The 22986-nt window shown below is 38.9% G+C and overlaps 1 protein-coding gene across 2 annotated transcripts; it reads right to left on the reverse strand.

Annotated features, from left to right (window-relative positions):
- Positions 1–241: 241 nt before the first annotated feature.
- On the reverse strand, positions 242–15308 carry shisal2a (shisa like 2A). 2 transcript variants are annotated; one of them, XM_088928327.1, is made up of 4 exons: positions 15127–15308; positions 8653–8797; positions 6088–6109; positions 242–402 (listed from the first exon to the last, which is right to left on the reverse strand). In XM_088928327.1, the coding sequence occupies exons 1-4, from the start codon at positions 15306–15308 to the stop codon at positions 242–244; spliced, it is 510 nt and encodes a 169-aa protein (XP_088784453.1). The 2 variants fall into 2 exon arrangements, with proteins under 2 accessions (XP_088784453.1, XP_088784454.1); XM_088928328.1 differs by lacking the exon at positions 6088–6109 and having other exon boundaries at positions 242–426; positions 8661–8797.
- Positions 15309–22986: the final 7678 nt, after the last annotated feature.

A 22986-nucleotide genomic window follows, 5' to 3' on the forward strand; every position in this document is an offset into this window, starting at 1 on the left:
TTCCCTCATGAAGTTTCTGGACTTGGCTTTGTGCAAAGCTAATAGCCACAGAAGCACCCACAGTGTTTCCGTCATCTGCCTTAAACCGACATCTTTCATTTCTACCGATATCAGTTTGCTCAGAATCTAGCATGCTCAGAAGGCTGGTTCTTTTAAAAAAATATTTACATTTTAGACTTCTCACACTGTCTTGAAAGCAGACTGCTGTAGAATGTCTGCACAGTTGTTGTGTCTGCCGTGTCTAGGAGGGCCCCTCAACATTTATAGTGGTCACAGTGGCCATGAAGCACCTCTGAAAGAGTCGGTCAGGGTCGGGGGGCTGGTTGTCACAGTCCAGTTTGCGACTCAGGAAATGCTTGCGGAATCCCTGTGGACCTGTTGGTGCATTGGAGTGGCTGGGCCCTTCCAGAGCCCCGAGATCAGCACCTGTAAGGCACAGAAACAAGCTGTTGCTAAAGGCACAGCGCACATCTAGGCAAACATCACTTAGCCAAATAATAACCATGCTCCTTGTGCAAATCAAAAACGTTTGAGCGTCATTACTAATGTACAAGGCACCACAGTAGATTAAAGATTGTATGCATTTGCGTACATTGTATAATCAGATTTTAATGACTTCAGACATCTAAATTCTGAATAATTTATGAATGTGAAATATTGACTCAGGAGGTGAAGAACCTCACAGGAGGTTCTGCAAAAGGGCTTGCAGATTATGCCACTGACTCCAATTTCAAGCTCTCCAGCTCTTGCAGGCTGCTGAACAACAAGAGAGCTTAATGTCAGAAAGGAACAGACGTCTAGAAGATTTAGTGGACTTGAGACTAGAGCCAGTGATATTATTAGGCTTGTGTTACAAAAAACCCATACAAACTGTTTGGTCAGAATGAGAAAATGCACACAAGAATGTAGAATCATACATCTAATGAGACAGCTGATATAGTTGTAACATATTTTAAAGGGAAATTGTGTTAGAAATTTAATTGGCCTTTAAACATGACTAAAAGGCTCTTGCATTAATAGGGTCCTTAAGAAAGAACTGGTTGACCACTGAATTTATCATATAATTAAAATTGTGATTAAACCTGAAAGATAAATGCAGTTTATTTCAGCCCTGTCTGTGTCTACTGTCAGTGAAAGTTTTTGAGTATTGAGTGATATTAAATAGTGAGACTGGACAACCATGTTGTGACTCCTCAGTCATCAGTCTTGGTTGATCTATTCTCCAGATTTGAATCCCTGTGAATTAATTTAAGACAAAGTGCACAAGGATAACAAATGGGTAACTGAAGATCTGGAAAGAAAACTGCTCTACCGTTGCAATGAGTGGTGCAGAAGAACTGAGTTCTGCAGCAAATACTACTGGGACAAGTTGTCAGAGTGGATGGAGCATGTATCGTTTTTACACAAAAAAAACATGATCTTCTTCTAAAGACCCCCAAATATTATAATATATAATACACGTTATTGCTAATAAACTGTTTATTGCTAATAAAAAAAGACCTTTTGTAAACACTTTGTAATGTTATGTACAGCCCCTGTAATTCCACTGTTCCAATACATTGCATTGCTTCAGTACTGAATATTACACTGAACAAATTACCAAGGTCATCAGCTGTGCTAGCTAACTACCTATGGCAGTGATTGACTATGCAAACCTGTATTGCACACCATTTACTGATGTTTCAATATCATACATTTCTCTGCGTTCACAGTCACGGTGAGCTTCCATTACACAACCTATTGGTTGTTTGTCGTTTGTTAAATAATGAAATGCCACTGAAAATAATATGACAAGTCACCTAGCATGGTCTGCACCTTGTTAAGGTATTGTAAGTGACAGCTGTAATATCAGTAACTTGGAGGTTAATCACCTGAGATACAAATACATTTATCATTGTATTCAGCAAATATATTAAGTGAATACTGAAACATTGACTTACTTAGCTTAATAAGCAATATTAAGTAAGTTTATCATGATTAAATAACACTGCAGAGAAAATTGTGAGAATCTTTTTCCGACTCTTTTAATACAGTTAAATGTAGCCCTTTTTCGGCATTTCCATTTTTCTTTACAGATGCATGTTGCCATGACTCAAATCTGTCGCTAGTGCCTAGTTAGTGAATAAACAGATGTCAAAGTTCCTGTAAATGTTAGTGATGCTGAATGTTAATGAAATTGTATAACATCCCTGGCAAAACACCTGTCCTCAAGGGCTTTATGCGTGGGCTTTATAAAAATAGATATTTTTAAAATCAGACTTGGAAAAATGCTAAATTGGTGCGCATTAACAAATCATTTTATGGCTAGATTAACAGATGGAACTGATTCTCTATGTAGATATTTATATGCAGACTTAATAGAACAGTGATATATCAATTTCCCACTACTTATTTGAATTTTTGGTTTGAAGTCTAAGTCGCATAAATCTATATTAATTTTCACAACGTTGTGGTTGAGTCATCAATCTGAGCAAGTCTATCTTAACTGTCATTATGCCTTAAATATCACTGGGTCACAGAAAAATTGCCAAATGATGGGAATCTTTATGTATCAATATAGGCCCCCAAATCAAATTGTCAACTAACAAGTGCTGGATGATGAAAAGGCAGTGTCAGATGGAATATTAACAGCCTGGATCTGCTTCTGAAACAACTGCTTTTGTTTCACTGTCATTAATTCTGATAAGAATATATAAAAATTGCATTGAGAAAGAAACTAATGTAGAAGCTTTGTGTTCATACACCTTGCACCTGAAGAGATCTGTGAAAACACTACTGTTTTATCATTTTTCATACTAAATTCATCTAATGGCAACTCTTCTATAAAAAGTGCACGGAAGTTGCAAACTGTGCCGCATTAGGAAAAGCTTTGAGACCCGTACAAAGCACCCTCTAATTTTAAATAAGATAATTGACTCTGACCTTCTCAGTTGATCAATCCTCTGAAAATGTAATGCATCCTAATCAGTAAGCAGGGCTTGGCCTAGAGAAGTTGAATATTTTGTATTATTCTGAACTCTATTGATCGCTTATTGTGTCACACGGTGTACTTATCTACAAAGCTAATGAGACAGTGAGACCCCCTACCTTATCACTTGTAAACAACACAACATGTCATTATTCCCATTTAACCAAGTCTAAATTTAAGGAACATTGTGGCAGTGAGTACAGGCTCTCTAATCCCTGAAAGCAATTATTATTGCATCATCTCTTTTTTGAGATTCACAGTAGGGTTCAGAAACTCAACAAGAGAAAAAAACACTCAAATATAAAAAGACATTCACTATGTTTAAGGACACCTGGAGGAAGTGTATCTTCTTGCTGGGCCATTTTGTCTTTGCTATTATTTTATTAGCAATATACAGTAAATACTGATAATGGGTAAACCTCATGCTCAAAAGGGCTGGTCAGGATGAGATATGAACATAAACAGTTGAGTGGAAAATTGGTAACAGTAAATAGCATTCTGTATCTGTTTGGCAATAGAACAAACACTGATTATGAAAAATCACTGTAAAATCTTTTTAAAATATGTGAATGGCACATTATGTGTTGTACAAATGCTGTAGTCATGCAGCAGAAAATAAGCTAATTTTGATATGGCCATTGTGCAAATTTGTCCTCAGTATCCCAAACGTAATAGCTGAGAATATTCAGCTCAGCTAGTGAAGAGAAAGTCTAGACAAGGAGTACAAAGAGAGGAGCTAATTTTGCATCATTCTCTTTCTCCAGTGTAGACTTGTCTACTGTGTTGATGGTCTATCAATAACATTTTTAAGAGTCTGTATTGCAGTCTTCTATCAAATAACCTTCCCAGCAAAAGGATTTCTTGCTGAACTGCTTAAAATATTTTTCTTACTTTGAATAAAACAAAGTACACCATGGTAATAGTCTTATGATCTACAGTCTTAAATACTCAACCTCATAGCTTTCAATTTTGCCTTCATGTTTTATCACTGAGCATAAAGCTATTCATTGGGCTGACTTTGTCAAAAAAAAATTTCAGTGACCTTTCAGGACAATACTTGGAACAAGTCCCCTGATAGTGTTTTGTGTCCTAAAGTACAGACATTAATTTTCTTTAACTTATCAGTGAATGTCATTCCCTTTAGACTTAGAACTATTGTGGTGGCCTAAATGTTAAGAAAACAATTTTCAGCTGATTGCTGTTTTTGATTGTGTTTTGTGTTTTATACTTTTGTTGATACCACTGTCTTTCTGATTTTTAATAAGACAATCCTGCTTTTTAAGTAAGAAATGATTATATGCTCTCTATGAGAATAGAGAATGTCAGGTATATGTAAAATCAGCTGTTCCAGGTCTAAGCTGAATGTGTGTTTGAAACAATACAATATGGGAAAGCTAAGTAAATATACATTCCATTTACTTATTTTTTATAGTTATCTGAGCAGCTCTGCTACTGTATAACATGCACTCCTGCCAGGACAGCCTAAAGAGAATAGCTTATGATACTTTAAAGGGATTTCTGGAAATGCATTCCTCTAAGCATGCCGCAAAATATTAGATGTCACTTAACACCAGAGTAACCCATTAATGATTTGTTAATTGCAAAACAGGCTGCATCATTTTCAGTGCACACACTGGTATCTGTTACTAGTCACTGATAATGTGAAAATGGCCTTAAATTATTTAAATCAGTTCTATTTAATTATACACACTGCATTATTTAGGAATCATTTGCATGATAATATTGACTTTTAGCTCATCAAAACAGCATGCGCTATCATTGAGAGAGTTTGCCCCTGCACTTATATTATTACTGTCTTGGGACACAGTTTGTTTGGCGGTCTAGGTACTTTCTATGCAAGCTGACACAGTGGATGCTGTTCTACAGAAAAAAAAAGATTTGTTGCTTGTTGGCAGGACTCTTGGCATTAGGTTCTTGGTATAAAGCATTATACCACAACACAATATCTCTTCCAATATCTCAGAGCTCCCAGATTTCCGTCTGGGTAATAAACAGAGCTGCTGCCCTGTGTGAACTCAAGGGCTGACCCTCGCTACTGGTCTTGTCTGTTTCAGTACCTTCTGAATCTTAGGTTCTTTATTTCCTCTCAGCCTTTTCCAAAGAACAGCTAATCTAGCCTTGTTTGCTAACTCTCTCCTGAGAATACCACATTTGGTTTTGTTACAGTATGAAGATTAATGTCATACAGCGGCAGTAACACCCACAGATGTGTGTACTTCAAATCATATGTACCTGTGTGTATGCAAATCATAAGATACGGTCACATATTTTGAAGCGCTCAAGAAGTAGAATGAGTAGTTAAAACTCCTATGTTCTGTACTATTCAAATTCCATAAATTATAAGTGAAGGAATTAACACTGAAATGCCTACAAAAAAATGTTTTTACAGGTTTGTTCCCCATTCATTTCTTTTGGCTGTTGAAAATATGTTTGAAATCACTAAAAATCAGGACCACCTCAGAACCCTGGTGAGTACAGCACTGGACCCCCTGCAGTTCGCCTATCGGTCACACCTGGGAGTGGAGGATGCAGTCATCTATCTGCTACACAGAGCTAACTCTCACCTGGAGAAGATGGGGAGCATTGTGAGAGTTATGTTCTTTGACTTCTCCAGTGCCTTTAACACCATCCATCCACCTTTACTGAGAGATAAGCTAAGGGCGGTGCAGGTGGACACTCCCCTGCTGTCCTGGATTATAGACTATCTGACCTGCAGGCCACGGTATGTACGGCTACAGAGCTGTGTGTCCGAACAGATTGTTAGCAGTACTGGGGCTCCACAGGGGACTGTCCTTGCTCCATTCCTGTTCACCTTTTACACCTCTGACTTCAGGTACAACTCTGAGACATGTCATCTGCAGAAGTTTTCGGATGACTCTGCAATTGTGAGGTGTATTAGAGAGGGGAGGGAGGAGGAATATAGGAGCTTGATTACCAATTTTGTGGAGTGGTGTCATCTTAACCATCTCCAGCTTAACACCAGCAAGACCAAAGAAATGATTTTTGACTTTCGAAGGAATAAGTCTCCGCTGAACCCTGTTTCCATCCAGGGTGAGGACATAGAGGGCGTACATTCCTACAAGTACTTAGGGGTACACCTGGATGATAAGCTGGAGTGGTCTGGTAACACTGATGCCCTGTACAAGAAAGGTCAGAGCCAACTCTATTTTCTTAGGAGACTCAGGTCCTTTGGTGTGTGTGGAACACTGCTACACATTTTTTATGAATCAGTGGTGGCGGCAGCCATCTTCTACGCTGTGGTGTGCTGGGGCAGCAGCATCATGACAAAAGATGCAAATAGGCTCAATAAACTCATCAAGAAGGTTGGCACTGTGCTGGGGATGAGCCTTGACCCCATGGAGGTGGTGGCTGAGAGGAGAATGCTGAACAAGCTCACAGCCATCATGAACAACACCTCTCATCCGCTTCATGGGACTGTTACTGGGCAGCAGAGCACATTTAGCAATAGACTGCTCCAGCTACGGTGTTCAAGGGAACGTTTCCGCAGGTCTTTCCTCCCGGCAGCTGTCAGGGTGTATAACGCTGCCCTAGGCTAGGACTGTTAGCCCTTCATTTGCTCGTCTATGGACAGCATGTTTACTCCATTGTACTTTTTGGACAATCAGTCTGTATAAACCTATGCACATTTTGCACATATTTTATTGTTTTTACAGCGACTATGATCAGCACATTTTGCACACACCTATGTATTTATTTATTTTTATTTATTTTGTTTGTCTTTTGTTTTATAACTATTCTGATGTCTGTTTTGCTTGTCTTGGGCTGGACTGCTGTAACACATCAATTTCCCTACGGGATTAATAAAGTATTATCTATCTATCCATTCCTCTCCAGATTTTACCGTCTGCATAGGGTCCTAATTACTCACTACACGGGAGTCAGGACTGGCGCCCGTGACAATCCCAAGCATTAAAAAAAAAATTACTGGGTTAAAGATTTAAAATTGCCTGTTTCCTGATCTTTTAGGTCCTTTCCATGTCAAACACACGTAATCAGCTTCCATTACACAGCTGAACATATCTGTAGGACTATTGTCTTTTATCATCCTTAGTAGATGCTGTACTTACTGAGAGAAATTTACAAAGCAAGATTAGCAAGCCAAATGAAGAAAATTGCCTACAATGTATGTGAATTGCCATTTTATTTGGAAAGCATGTTCAAACCATCAACACAATGCAATAAAACTTCTTTCAGTATCTAATTTTTAAAGAAGGTGACCGACATTAAGTCATAAATTAGGTACCAGAGTGCAGATAACCATTTTTGCACCCAAGTCAAAATTCCTTTTTCAGCATCCTTTCAGTCATCACTATCTGTTTTACATTTACAGACTTCAGATCTAGAAAAGAAATACTCAACAGTGTGATAAAATCTGCTTTTTCCAAACCAGAAAGCTGAAGCTACATAAAACATGTCAAGATCAGTTTTGAAAATGTCAAATTCCTTAAGCTGTATCATCAGTTTCAGGAGTTTCTTCCTCATGTTTTACTGTGCAGCTGGGTAGTGTTAAATGATCTATCACAGGCACATTTCCTGATCATGATATTTCACCAACAGAAGCAATGTATTTACAAACTTGAGGAGGCCATTGAGTCAATCTAACTGCTATGGTTGTTAGTAGCTTAATAATCCAAGGATCTTTTTTAGTCACAGTAGATTCAATGGACTTAAATAGTTGCTCTATCATCAGGATATACACAGATCATATTATCTAGAGAGGATGATAATCTTGTCTTTCCAAGTGCAGTATAGCCATGCGCTATAGTGTTATGATGGAGATCATTCCATGGTGATGCTACTTTTATACTACATTGCAACAACCTTAAATGACGGAATCTCAATGTTTTTAAGTACTTTCTACACTACATATTTGACTAAAGGTGCAAATATAAAAGTAAAAGTTGCAACCACTTGACCTAGCCATCTTGAGGTCTGGGCAATAATATCAGACACCATGAAAGTACTATTATAAAAGATTATTGCTCGGGAAATGTTCGGGAATGTTTTCTTCACTTTTACCCTGTTTTTCCTCTTTTTATTATAGAAATTTATCTCACAAAGCTTTTCTGTGCTTTTAACCTGCTTTTGTGTGATTTATGACACTTGAACAGCAATCCTCACTCATTGTCCTAGAGATCTACAGCCTTGCAGATTTAATAGAAAACTCACACGTAATGCCTAAAGAGTTGTAAACAGTGGAAATTAAGGTCAATGATTTACAAACTCAAGGAGGCCATGATATACTCATGAAATAAGTAATTAATTCAATTAAGTTATATGGAGATCAAAACAGAAAACAGAAGTGTTTCTCCAGGACCAGGAGTGAGGATCAGAGCATTGTGATGACACTGTGACTAACCAGGTCAGTAATCATAAAAGCTTTGCAATGCTAATATTGTGAATGTGGACTGTGTGAGTTGTATTTTCAGTTTAGCAAAGTTCAGCACAATTAAAGCGTGATACAGTATAACTAAAGAAGATCACAGTGAAAGTATGCTGCTGTATATTAGTACAACCTGTAGAGAAAAACCACAGTGGTGGAAGCCAAAAATTCACCAGGTTAAATTTCAGAAGGGGTGTCGTTCAAGTTTTTGGAGCAGCTTGGTATCCCATAACCCTGAGCTACTTCTTCCTCAGCGCACTGTCCTACCTGGGGCTCGCAGCGGAAGTCCATTGTCCAGCCGGCTGGGCTTGGTAGCAATGAAGAGGTAGCAGAGAACACACACGGTGATGACAAAGGCAAGTAACACCACTGCTGCAATGGACAGGCCTACCAGCGCCCCCACACTGCCAATGCAAAGCCAGAGAAAGACAAGACAAGAAACAAAGGTCAGGAAAACAAATAAGACTCCAACTGCTTACCGGTTTGATAATTTACAAGCTGCACCCTCAAAACGCTGATTGATTTCTACTAAATATGTTAGATGACATAGAGGCATCCATTTCTCTTCTAACTGCTTCGTGCAATCCAGGGTCACGGGGGAACTGGAGCCTTTCCCAGGAAGCAACAAGAGCAAGGCAGGATACACCCCAGATGGGACACCAGCCCATCACAGGGCACTCACAGGCAGACACATACACACTTACACCAGAGCCAATGTTCTCAGAAGCCAATTAACCTACCACAATGTTTTGGATTTTGGTAGAAAACCAGAGCACCTGCAGGTGGTTCCATACAGATAGCACTTCAGGTCCAGAATTGAGCTCATGATGCCACTTTATCTGCATATTTTCTCAAAATATAATGTTACAGCTTTAGGTGACTGTGAAGTGTCTCTTACATTTCTAAGATAAAGTTTGTGACACTTGGCATAGTAAACACTTCTAGCTTCAAACCTGAAAGGATGTTTGCTGAGGTCTGGGGGGTCCCTTCAGCAGATACAATTGTAAAGTTTTTCTTAGTATACCTAGGCAAGTTATATGATTGCAAAGGAGCATGACAGAAAGAGACAATATAAGATCACATTAAGAGCACAGGAAAGAGAGGGAAAAAACAAGAAGGAGCAGGGAACAAGGAAAGAGAAGGAAGTCCAGAGGAGTTTGGACTTGAAGCTTGGGTCAGGTGAGAGCCCCTACTTCATGATCATCCAAATCAAACCTGACTGGAGCTAAGTATTTGAACCTTGTTAGAGAGAGTGTGCTGTTCTGTGTTTTATAACATCACTTTATAAACCCTATACAATCTCTTGCATTAGGAATTTGTCTTTTCACACACCCGAGCTTGCTCTCTATGAGACACACAGACAGGGAGAGAGCACTGGGGTCAGAGCACAGGGTCAGCCATTGTACAGTGCCCCTGGAGTAGTTGGGGTTAAGGGCCTTACTCAGGGGCCCAACAGAGTAGGATTCCTCTTCCAGCTACAGGATTTGAACCGGCAACCTTCCAGCCACAGGCGCAGATCCTTAGCCACAGAGCCACTGCTCCACCCATGTTTTTAGGGAACTTGTGTAAAAGATACCTCAGTTAGAAAAGTCTTTCCTGCTTAGGGTGCATTTTTATGGACAGGGATATAGGCTCCCATTTATTTTGTGGCATCTCGGGTGCAGAGAGAGAGATTGAACTGCAGGTTGCATTATATTTAGTTAGAAGGTAGCTCATCTCTTATGTGGCCTCTGTAGACACATTAAGAGCTTAATGCTTAATAGAAGTCTGGGGTTTTCTGGGTGACCAGAATGTTAGGCCTCTGAAACGCCTTGTTTGTAAATACTGTAACTTATATGTTGTATGTTTTGTTGTTTGTGGTGTAGTTTGTGTTTTGTCATTGTAATAAATATTTGTTTAATCAAGTGTGTCTGGATTATTATCCCTCTTAACAAAGCTGTGCCAGAGAACAAAGAATTAATTTGCTTCTAGTCTTTCATATTAAATAAATGTCTTTCAGTTAGAATCTCAAACAGACCTCCAAGGTCCTCCAGACCTGCAAGGGACCACATAGAGGAAGGTCACACCAAAAAATGTCTGTTACAATTGTAACAATGCGTGTATATCTTGGACTGTGTTTAACACCGGCTTTATATTAAATACCCTTGAAGGAGGTAGAGGGCCAATGTGGAACCAGTCTATAGGCATCATGTCGATCAAAGGGTTAAGGGATGAGCAGATAGTTCTATTCTCCTTTTTAGAGAGAAAATACTTGTGCGTCTGAGCTCAAGTGCTACTGGCATGGTTCTGAGACAAACCCTGTGGCAGCCACATGAGTATCTGATATAGTGGTACTAATTTACTAATGCGGGTGTTGTCAAGGAAACTGCATGTCCACGTGGTTGTCAGAAAAAAGAAGACGAGTGTGCCACCTTCCTTGTTTAGGGGGCCCTCTAGAGGTGACTATTAGAGACACAAGGTGAGATAAACCTCCACCATGTCCCCATAGCTGAAAGCTGCCTATGAGTGTCCATACAGTGGGTCCTGGAGAGAGCATCAGCATTCCCATGTGCTGAACCTGCACAATGTTCCAACGTACACCTGTAGGGTTGTAGAGTCGGGAACTACTTGGTTACTCAGGCGTTTTTGTCCTGTTACTCTTCATCCAGGTGAGCAATGCATGGTCCGTCACTAGGGTGAGTTCCCTGCTGAGCAGATAGTACTGCAGGGATTCAATAGCCCTCTTCACTGCCAGACATTCCTTTTCCACAGCAGCATAGTTTCTCTCTTGTGGGATCATCTTGCAGCTGAGATAAAAGATGGGATTCTCAATCCCATCAAACTTCTGAGATAAGACAGACCTCAATTCTCTCTCAGAGGCATGTGTCTGCAGAAGGAAACAGCGCGAAAAGTCTGGCACCCTAAGCACTGGATCTGTACAGTGTACCACCTTCAGGTCGGAAAATGCTTTAGCTGACTTTAGCTGACTAGAGTCCAAGGAATTGTCTTAGGGCCAGACCGGCACGTCATATCGGTCAGTGAACTGAGAAATAAATCTGCATTAATAACCTACCTGTTTTGGTGCAGTTGGGTGATAATATCCTCTTTCTCTTTTGGCCAGTGACAAAGGGAGAGGGTTACTGATTTTTTCACTTTTTTCAACAGCTCAAATGTGAAGAAGACCCTTCGCCAGGGTTAAATTCATGCCATTATTATAATATGTTGACATGGTAATTGTTTTCTTTCTTTTTATGATCGGAATGGTTTGTTCTGTATGTTACTGGCCCATTTGTTTCACATACCTCACAGGGACCTTTCCACAAGACATAAAGTTTACACTTAGGGGTGGTTTGTAGTAACATTACCCGGTCCTGATTTAAACTTTAGCAGTTGTGCCTTGAGGTTACAGCTCTGTTCTTGTCTGTCCTGTGCCTTTCTGAGGTGGATTTCTACTAGCATTCTTAATTGCTTAAGTCTATTGTAAAATGTATTCATATAGTTGAGGACATTGTGCAATCTGAGTCTCCTGAGCCACATCAACCATTTCCTACGGTTGTCTCCCACACAGTAGTTTGAATGGGGAAAACCCCATCAAGGTTTGGGGGTTCCATGATAGCAAACATTAGAAGAGGAAAGAGTTAATTCTAATCATTTTGCTTGGTTTGAGCCACCTTTTTCAACAGCTACTTCAGGGGGTGGTTAAAATACTCCACCAAGCCATCGGTTTGGGGGTGATATAGTGCATTTCTTAAGAATTTAATTTTTAGAAGAACCACAACTGCCTGCATGAGGCGGGAGGAGAAGGTAGTTGCCTGGTCCATCATAATCTCTTACGGTAGTCCGACTTGCATGAGCAAATTGACCATGTCCCTTACTATGTATTGCTGACAGCCCTGTCCAGGTAACATGAGGCATAATCCACCATTACTAATACGTATCCTTGACCCTGGGAAGCTTTAGGGAGAGGATCTAGCATGTCCATTGTGATGCGAGCAAAGGATTCCTCAATGATGGGTAGGGGCTGCAGCAGTTACATGCAGCCATTGTTTTGGAGAGCTAAGCTGACAGTCAGGACAGTTATTACAGTAGCACCTGATGTCGCCATACAGCATATCATGGCCAAAAAAATCTTTTTAGTACCCTTTCTTGGGTCTTCTCTATCCCCAGGTATCCATCAAGTAAATGTAAGTGGGCCAGTTTAGGCATGAATTGCCAATATTGTGGTTATGAGAAGTTGCTCCAGATTCGGGCCGTCAAGTTGGTAAAGGAGATCATTTCTGATGATAAATTAATGAGTTAGTCGTGAGCATCAACAGGTTGTCCATTGAACTCAGAGTCTTGTTCCCGTGTGCGTTTCAATGTAGGATCCTCAACCTGGTCTCGTTGAAAATGTGTGGTCAGTATTCCCATTTCCCAAGGTGTCAAGGGGGTCGGTACAGGCAGAGACACCATCTTCGGTGTTTTTTCTTATCACCAGCACTTCTGTGTCTTAAGAAAGTGAGACAGTGCTCCAGCAAATGTTTTCCAGAGAATATCTGAATATTAGGAATATCATGCAAAGAAACATTACATCCTAGACAGAAGGGTTAAGGGATGACTAGATGGTTCTATTCTCCTTTTTAGAGAGAAAATACTTGTGCGCCTGAGCTCAAGTGATACTGGTACGGTTCTGAGGCAAACCCTGGGGCAGACGCATGAGACTCTGATATAGCGGTACTAATTAGTAGAGCGGTTGTTGTGTAAGTGGACCCTCTAGAGGTGACTAGTAGAGGCACAAGGTGAGATTAACCTCCACTATGTCACACAATGCAACTTTTCTGAAGTGCATTAAGCAAGGAAAAAAACTGATCAACAAACTATATTTGGGAATTTATAAAGAATTCAGATGGTTATAGTAATATTGCACATACTGTACAGTATATGACATTGTCTGCATACAGTAAATAACTACTGGATGCAAATAACATATAACAGTAGATTTGCACTGACTAGCTGTATGATACTGCACACTGTTAACTGTCCAGTCTGCCCCTAAGTTAACAGCCTATTCAAACCATTTATACCATTAAAACTCTGCACCTTGAGCAGTGAAGTTTGATTTTGATATGGAAGCCTTCAGTGTGCACTATAATCAACCATGGGAAAGTGTTCCTTGTGGTCTAGTTTAGATGTGTAATAATTTTCATTGCTCTGGAGTGTGCAGATTTCATCTCATCGATGTTATACTTGTTCAACTAACTTAATAAATTGCCTTCAAGATCTTTAAGTCACAGGTCTAGTGTAACTAGTGTAAACTTACCAGTTGATGAAACTGGTGTCTATTCAACAGGTGAAGCCACAGAATGGTCAGAAATGAAGTTGTGGAGAAAATGACTGGTGAATAATTGGGGTTGCTGGTGAACAGGAGCATTTTCATTAGCATAGGCATAAGGACATAAATCTAATTTCTAAATTCTAAATTCTGAGGATGAGGAAATGAAACAATTCTCGTAAACCTACTTCACTGAAAGTAGATGTTGTAGAAAGGCCAAAGCATCATTCCAATATTGCTCTCACCCCAGTTTGTTTGTTTTTTTACATCACAGGACATATTCATTGAGACATCATGATGACTGTACTATATTTTATTCCTCCCTCAAACTGACATTTATGTAGAGAGGTGCAAAGAAATATCTAGGGATGGTGTATTTACTTCAGTCATAATGACCACAGAAGTAGAACTGGAGACTTTCAGCAGTCTTTTTATTTGGTGGATGCAAATGTTCTGTGGACTGAGGTGACCTCCAGTTACTTTAAAATGTAAAATAAGATTATTGTGAGCCACCACAATCCCCTTTAGCTAATGAACCTCACTCATCTGGAGAAACATGTCTGGAACTGGGAATAAGGTGATAAATCTTTTTGTAGAATAAACTGAGAGACAACTGGTTCCCTGCAGCCAATTAGTAATTTAAAAATGAATAATTTATCAGCATCAATGGGGACAAAAACCTATTTAGATATTTCATTTCATATTTTATTAATTATGTATTCACTAGTCATCTACAATTCCTTGGCAAGAATTCACTGATTCTCAACTTTTTAACTTAACTTCTGTGTTAAAAAAGTGATGCAATGTTCCAACAAATATTTTCCAAAGAATATTTGAATATTTGGAATATCAAGCAAAGAAACATTACATTAAAAAAATTATGACAAAGCAGGGGAAATAATAATTGCACACATAGCAATTTAAACCAAATAACTACGTGAAATAAGTGAATAGCTTCGGTTATTTTAAAATACTTTTTTAAACAGACGGGATAATTGAAATAGTTTTCTTCTTCGTCAGTATGTTGTTTAATATTTTCATTACTTCGTTGGATTTGTGAGCACAATAGATCGTGCACAATGAAAAGGGTTGTCCATTATCATTCATACAAACCTATGGTAGCTATAACAAGCCTAGAAATTGCCAATTTGCTTCAAATTGCACGGGCATTAAATTTCTCTTCAGCAGTAATGAGAACAGGAAGGCATCGAATTAAACTTGCTTATCACATTGCATTTAATATTATACTCGCCAGAAAACACATTGACAGCGAATGTCTGAAACCAGAAAACCCACAAAATTAACAGAGACAGACGTGCCGGTTGGTATTAAAAAAAATTGCATAGGCATAAGGACATAAGTCTATGAGGAAAAGAAAACCATTTCTTCCGAGTAAACACCTTAGCAGTGAAAATGATAATTTCGGTCAAAAAACAGCCTTACCTCAGCCACCACATGTACCCATATTCATAGGGAAAAAAGCTGTTAGGGTCATCACAGCAGTATTTGATATCATTAAATCCACAGCAAAAGACCGCACTGGCATCGTTGCCCGGTTTGGGACACGTGAACCCACTCACAAACACGTTTTCTGCACTGTAGTAGCTTGTACAGTCCGCACTCATTCTGGTCCCTTTGACGGAGAGGTGAGCTGCGTCTGAGGCACCCCACACGCAGGTAAACAGTTCAAGAACACAAGCGAATCGCAGTCAACTTCCTTTAAAGTAACCGTTTCCAAGACTGTACATAAACTGTTGCATCCCTGAACTATCCCATTTTTTAAAGTGTAATAAACACTAGAACCGAAGGTAAGATACGTTATATACTGTACTGAATGGGTTTTGGAAGGGTGTCCGCAGATGGTGTTCGCCGCGTATGCCTATGTGAGGGAATGTATTTTGTAAAAATAACGACAATATTTCAAGCACTCTGATTATCCCGCTTTGTGCTGACGTCTCTCTCGCTCGGTCTCGCACACTCGCTCTACAGTGATAAATGAATGACTGAAATTATATGATCAAATGACATAATTATCATAAATCTGAGTATTTTATAAGTGTCTCATTTTTTTAAATGACTGATTTTTTAACATAGCTCCCTAGTACATTTTAAAAGAAATGCCTTTAATGCAGATTACATTTTAATTTAAATGGCACGTGATAAATCTAACTTTTAGATTTAGGCAATTAATAAAATAATTGGGCACACATTAAAGAGATGAGAATAAAAACTCACTTTGTTTAAATAAAAAAAATGTGCCAGTGTGTTGAGCTCAGAACAGAACCCTTTTTACCAGTATATTTATATTAAAAGCTAACCATTTGAGAGTTATTCAATAGAAGGAGGGTCAGGATCTTCTATGGTATTTATGCATAACAGGTATAACCAATAAGAAGACCATTGATACACTTACTTTTTCTACATACTCTCCAAATCTCCATAGTCACATGTCCCAACATACAGTACAGTAAGACCTGTGCACAGAATCTAGTGTAGTGGAAATGTGGATCAAAGCCCTATGGCCACAAAGGTATTGCTTTCTGCAGTTCTTCACCATTTGCAGATCTGATGCTTCTGTAAAGGATCAAAGTGATTTAAATCCCTGGGAGCAGGTGAGGCTGTGCACCATGTCCAAGGATAAGTATACTATTGTAACGAATATGCCCCTGCGCATAACAGGGATGTTTCGGTGAACCCTTAGCTACTCAATGCATGTAGTCATATTGCTAATGTAATTAATGGGGCAGGAAAATCTCCTTTACTCCATTTATAGGCCAGAGCAGACTGCCTGTACCTTGATTGTTTAAATTTGTTTTTCAGTCAGTATAAAAAATACCTGTGTTGATGAAACTGCATTTACATTTGAAACACTTCAATAACATAAATTAGGCAGTGATGGATCCTCTCATATTCAAACTAAGACATTAATAATTGGGTGCTAGAGAAAGCAGCAGTAGTTTTCACATGTGTAAGAAAGAAAATAAAGCAAGTAATTCATTTAAATTAAAATTGCCATCTCTGTGATTTTGTTCCTAACCTAAACATTAATGTATTACACATTCTCTGAATATACCAGGCCACCCCCAAAATGAGGTGCCCAAGCTGAATATTATCTTGTAATTCTCCAGCATTTCTGTTGATTGTCTCATTATTTAAAGACAGGGTGTGACTAGACCTTGTGCTCTTTAAACTTAGGTGCTTGCTTGGCTGTGCACTGCAGCGTTATGGTGAAATAACAGATAAGGAAAGAAAATTAAAAACAAACCCGATTTTCATATCCTTTGCAAAAATCTTATCAGACTTGTTTATAAAATCCTCATTACTGTCTTTAAATGATCAGCTCTTGAGTTAACACGTGCAAATCTAATAGATCTACTATCATCCTCTTTTATTTCAAATTCCTATGCATACACAGAAAAGGTTTTCAATAAGACACACTGCCTATTGTCCCTCTGTCTTACAAAGTGTGAAACCTGAATCCTGAGATGTGCAAGGAAAGTAAAGACAAAGGTTAGATTAATACTAGAGAATATTTTAATTGCTTTCAGATACAAGCTGTGCAAAAAAAACAGGCAAAAACTGTATTGGCCAGGAAGATCATTTGGCACATGTTCAGAAACCTGTAAATTGGTTAGATCTGGGGGGCTGCATCAGTTTCAAAGGAGCAGGCAGAGGCTAATTTCATGCTGGAAAAGTAGAAAATGTACAGTACTTTCGTTTTTAAAAATGTTTTTCAGATTCTGTGGAGCCTTCTTCACATCTGACGTAGTGAGCAAGGATATAGATACAGTTGAAAGGGATTACAATTGTAGGGAAATTATATTTGTCTAAAACTGTAATACCCTAACCCCAACTAAAGGAGCATATTTAAATAAGACGAGAGAATAAGACTAGAAAAGAGATTTATTAATCTCAGTAACTTAATTATATTGCAGCTCTCAACCACCTTGTTTGATACAGGTTTAGTTATTCCTTCAGATAAACTGAAGGAAAGAGTACGTATATTCAGAAAAAATAGAGCAAATGTTGCAAAGAAACCAGAAAGTGTATTGTACCAGCAAGAGATTGCTTGAAGAATAATATTACACCAGCAAAACAATAAAGGATGCAGTGATAGTCTCATTAATATTTTCCTTGTTGTCTTCTAAAGTGAGTACAGCTGTACAAGAGGAATCATGCTATATAATGTCCCACTTGGTAGTCACCAGTAGATTCTGTGCATTCTTTCACTTTGTTACTTTCACACTGTCTCCAGCAAAGTTAAATTTATGATAGTGCAGCACTTAAATTTACTAAAAATAATTGTATTACAGCCGCAAATATCGGTGCTGCCCAAGCAACAAAACCTGGAGATTGTAGAATTTGTAGCACCTCTATGTATTCAATTTTCAGGATAGACAGGAAGATACTGTCAGGATACTTCTCAGGATAGCCTGTAAGATGTACAGTACATACAGGTTCTGCAAACTATAATTCAATTACTCAGTAATTTAAATCTTTTTAAAACAATAGTCTCTACAAACTGGCAATTACATAATGGAGACAAATGCAACTAAATCAAGTGTTTTTAATCTTTTGTGTGGTACGCAGAATTAGATGGATATGTAGGTATGTAGATACAGGTAAATAGAATTAACACTCAATCAATCAGTTTTCCTAACTGTTCTAGTCCAATGCATCATGGGATTGAATGCACCTAATTCTAATAAGCAGTGTCTTCAAGAATTTCTCACAGTATTTTATAGCTTTTTTGGCAAGCTGCACTTTCTGTACCTAACTACATTACACCAGATGTTAGCATCTCTAATTCTATCTCAGTCTTTTAATTTATTCTGTGTGCTTTCCACAATGTTTGCTGATTGTCCTATTTTGGTATCATCTGAGTACTTGACCAGTTAGGTAAGTATACCAGAAACTCTAGATCATTGACAGAAATTAGAAAGATTGTTGTGATATTCCGCTAAGAAAATCACCCCAATATGAGCATTCTCCGTATCTTATCTGTACTGCTATTCATCCATTAACAAGCAGTTAGTCAGTCAGTGCAAGCGTTTCCCTGAATGAGTACTGCCTCCACAGTTTGGGAACTAATTTTCTTTAAAGAACTGTTTTAAAAGACTGAAAATATGAATATGCCATATTGAATACTCTGTTGACATCTATTGCTTTGGATGCTATTCCAAAAATTCTGATTTAAGCAACATTATGTTTTCCAAATTCCTGTTGACAATCTCCTAGAATCCTAGTCATACTGACGATCCTCTAATTATTGTTTTGATAACCTTACGAGCAATATTTTTTCAAACATAATGGTCTATAATTACATGGTCTGTTTTTTTTTCACCCTTTTATATGGATGGATGCTAAATGAGCAATTTTCCAGTCACTGAGTATTATCCATGTCTTGAGAGACTGCTGGAAGTGTTCTCTCATGCTTATGAATAGCATGTCTTCTTTCTTCAAGTGAGACACTATCAGGCCCTGTAGATATGTTGATCTTACATGCTTCTAATATCTGCAATATGTCTGACTCTTATGCTAATATCATTTAATATACAACTTTGTCTTTGCTCAGCCCAAGGTGTGTAATGCATCAGACTCAATCTTTTCATACTTTTCATAAAAGTTTCACATTTTTTATTTCTGAGATACTTTAATTAATCCTTTATGATGATTTTGTATCTGTCTTGGCCTTTCTTACATCCATTCTTTACTTGATTGTGGATCCAGGATTTTCTTAACTGGGTCTGGTGCTTTCTTTCTCCTCTTTTTTCTTAATTGATTTTTAAACCATGGGAGTGACCGCCTTCTAGCCTTTGATTCGCCTGAGACTCGCTTTGATTCTGCTCTTCAAGCAGAATATCTTTAATCGTATGCCATACATTCTTGGTTGATTCCATATCTATCCTATCTCATTCAACTTCTTTTACATTCTGTCCCATTCCTCCATAGCCTTCTCTTCTGACATTGTAACCTTCATTTGGACTCTACGAGTACAGTTTAAAAATATCAAGCATCGAGCATACCATATCATGATTACGGTTCCCTGGTAGTTCTGTTGCTTTTGTATTCTTTACTCTCTACTTGAAAATAGTTAATCAATACAGGTACCTAACAGATACTCTAAAATAGCAGAAGGAGGCAACCATAAGCCATTTTTGCCATTTTAGTTTTAGCTGCTGACAAATGTGAATAATATTTTTTCTCCTGTCTCCTCACAGAATGCTACGTGTCCACACATATTTCTTTTGAAGCCATTACTCTCGTAGTTGTGTTTTAGGGATTCCAGTAACTTTGTGCTGACGAGCTCTTGTAATCACTTCTATATCTTGTATTTTGTTCCTAATTCTCTTGACACTTAAATGTAGACATTTATTTTCCTAGTCCTTTGACATGGCTCATCTTTTGTCTCTATTCCTTGTGTATCTCAGAATACTGTACATATTACTGCTGATGCTGCCATTCCATTTATCCCAACATGAAAACCGGCTGTGTCTTCAGTTGCTTTTTTCAACTTGTCTAGATTTTTGACAATGTTAGGCGGGAAGCTGCAGGGAGACAGCTTACTGTTGTTAACTAAGGTACCTTGATATATTTTCTATCGTACAGTATGTTCCAACAGTCACTATTTTTTGTGTTTCATGTGACTTTGGGAGCTCTTGTATATTTGAAACAGATATCTGAACATAATTATCTGGGAAGGTGGTGTCCCAGGAGCTGCTGCCTAAAGCTTACAAGTGCTGATTGTCTGTTCCCAAGTCCTGGAATGGAGCGGATTTATTTGGAGATATGATGTATGGTGTGGTTTTAGGTTAGTCTACTGTATTTTATTTCCTTTGATGAGGTTTTTAACACAAGGCTGATTTAAGTACATGCTTTAGTCTTTAGTACAAGGGTACTTAAGTAAAACTGAGCACAGGTTTAACTTTTCCAGCCCAAAGGACTGTGGTACTATGGAACAAGTTTCCTAGCCATGTTGTTGAAGCTGATACCCTGGGCTCCTTCAAGAAATGGCTGGATAAAATTGGATCAATTACCTGCTTACAAAAATGGTGATGCTTTAAATGGTCTCCTGTTGTTTCTAACAATTGTCAATGTCTTAGAAAAAGTATGTCATCTGAAGAAAAGAAAAATTGATTGAGTGTAAAGGTGGCATGGTGGCACAGGGGTTAGCATTGCTGTCTTGCAGTGCTGGAGCCTGGAGTTCAATTCCAGAGTCCTCTCTGTGTGGAGTTTGTATGTTATCACTGTGTTCATGTGGGTTTTCCTCAGGGTCCTCTGATTTCCTCCCACAACACAAAGACCTACTAGTAGGAAAACTGGCCCTGATGTGAGTGTGTGTGTGTTTGTGTCTGTGTTTCCCCTGCAAAGGGCTGGTGTCCCATCCAGGGTCCCATGCTCCCTGCTCCCACTGCATGCTGGGATGGGCACTGGCTCATGGTGGCCTGTGACCCCAAAGTGGTTAGAAAATGGATGGATAGATGTTTGAGTTTACATTGTTCCAGAGAAGTCCCCTTTGCAACACTCTACGTGCTTAAATGCAATCATTCCATGTCTGAGGGTCATAACAACTGTACTGTTTCAGAAAAGATTCATGATTAATATGTTATCATTTGTTTTGCAAACATCCTTATTCAAGGCACTCTTTTAATATATTTTGAAAGTTTTCATCATATGTAAGTACAACAAATTCAAACATGCAAGTACAATGAAATTAATGGGAAAAAAATAAAGCTGGCTGTGAAATACACGTGCCACAAAAATGAAATGCTCAATCCATTTTCTAAACACATTATCCAATACAAAGTAGTGGGCAGCCAAAGCCTATCCCGGAAAGTGATGGGAGCAAGGTAGGGTAGAGTCTGGACAGGATGCTAGTCCATCGCTGGGTGCACACACAGACACAAACACACACACTCACACCAGGGCCAGTTTTTACAGAAGCCAGTTAACCCACCTGTGGGAGAAAGCTGAAGCATCTGGAGAAAACCCCTGTAATCAAACCCAGGGTCCCAGCACTGCGAGGCAGCAATGCTAACCATTAGAACAGTAATCATAATTTTTATTTCAAATCTAAAATTAAAAATAAAATAGTCATTTTAAAATAGCAGTAGATAGTGTGGATACAAAGCAGAAATGTAAATGCACTTTAGGCACTTATTCCTCATTTACAATGAATACAATAGCAAGTTGCCATTTTCTGTATTAAAATAGTACAGTGTAAAAGTTACTGAAGGATGTACTGTAGTTCAGTACGTAGAGATTGTTGATGCTGTGTACACAGATACAGATCTCATGCAGGTGCTGAGAGAAGATCAGGGACTTCAGTCCAACAGGGTGGGGAAACATCATGCTCTGAAAGTGGACAAATGGAGGCAGGGTGTGTCAAGGACGTCCAAAGGAACTAAGCGTGGAGAGCAGGAGAGCGGAAAAAGACCCAGATGCGTAGCAGCAGAACGGGAAAAAGGCCCGGGCTCAGCAGTTCAGGAGTCAGGTAGAAACCAATGCCCTCAGGCAGCGGACGTAGGGCCACCTGGGTGGTTAGGCGGGTTTCAGGACATCCTAACGTCAATGCTGAGCGAGGGCAGAGTGCAAGACCCAGAAATATATAGCCCAAGGGAAAGAGAGGGACCGGAAGGACAGCAGGCAGGAAACTAGGGACAGGACAGAGTAGGAGCACCCTCTGGCCGCAGAGGGCGTGACAGGGTGAAGTGAAAGGGGTTGATTTATTAACACAACAATACTTTGTACATGTTCAGAAACCTGTACTTCAGTTAGATCTAGGAACTGCATCAATTTGCAAGGAGCAGGCAGAGTTGAATTCCATGCTGGAAAAGCAGAAAAAAACTATAGTTCTGGAAAAATAGTTTCTCAGATTCTGTGGAGCATTCTGCTGTACACATCTGAAGAAGTGAGCAAGGATACAGATACAGATGAATGGGAGTATGATTCCATGGAAATTATATTTTCCTAAAGCTGTCCAACACAAGGAGGATATTAAAATAAGCGACTAGAGAGTAAGACCAGAAAAGAGATTCATTAATCCCAATAACTAACTTATCTTGTTGCTAACAGACATCTGGTGGAAAACGAGGAGTGAAGAGTGAGAGACTGAAGACAGGTAGAAGCGATCATTGAGACAGTGTTCGCAGAGAACTGTTAAATTATTTAATGTCAATGTGTGCACATGCCTTTATTGTTCATGTTCATTTTTCAATTTAAAAACACCAGTTCTTTTTTGTTATGTTCAGTACCCACACGAATCTCTAGTGGTGTGTTTCCTCATATTGGCTCACTGAGATG

The sequence above is a fragment of the Atractosteus spatula genome, chromosome 11, assembly GCF_055471065.1.
Source record: "Atractosteus spatula isolate fAtrSpa1 chromosome 11, fAtrSpa1.hap1, whole genome shotgun sequence".
Taxonomy (NCBI): Eukaryota; Metazoa; Chordata; class Actinopteri; order Semionotiformes; family Lepisosteidae; genus Atractosteus; species Atractosteus spatula.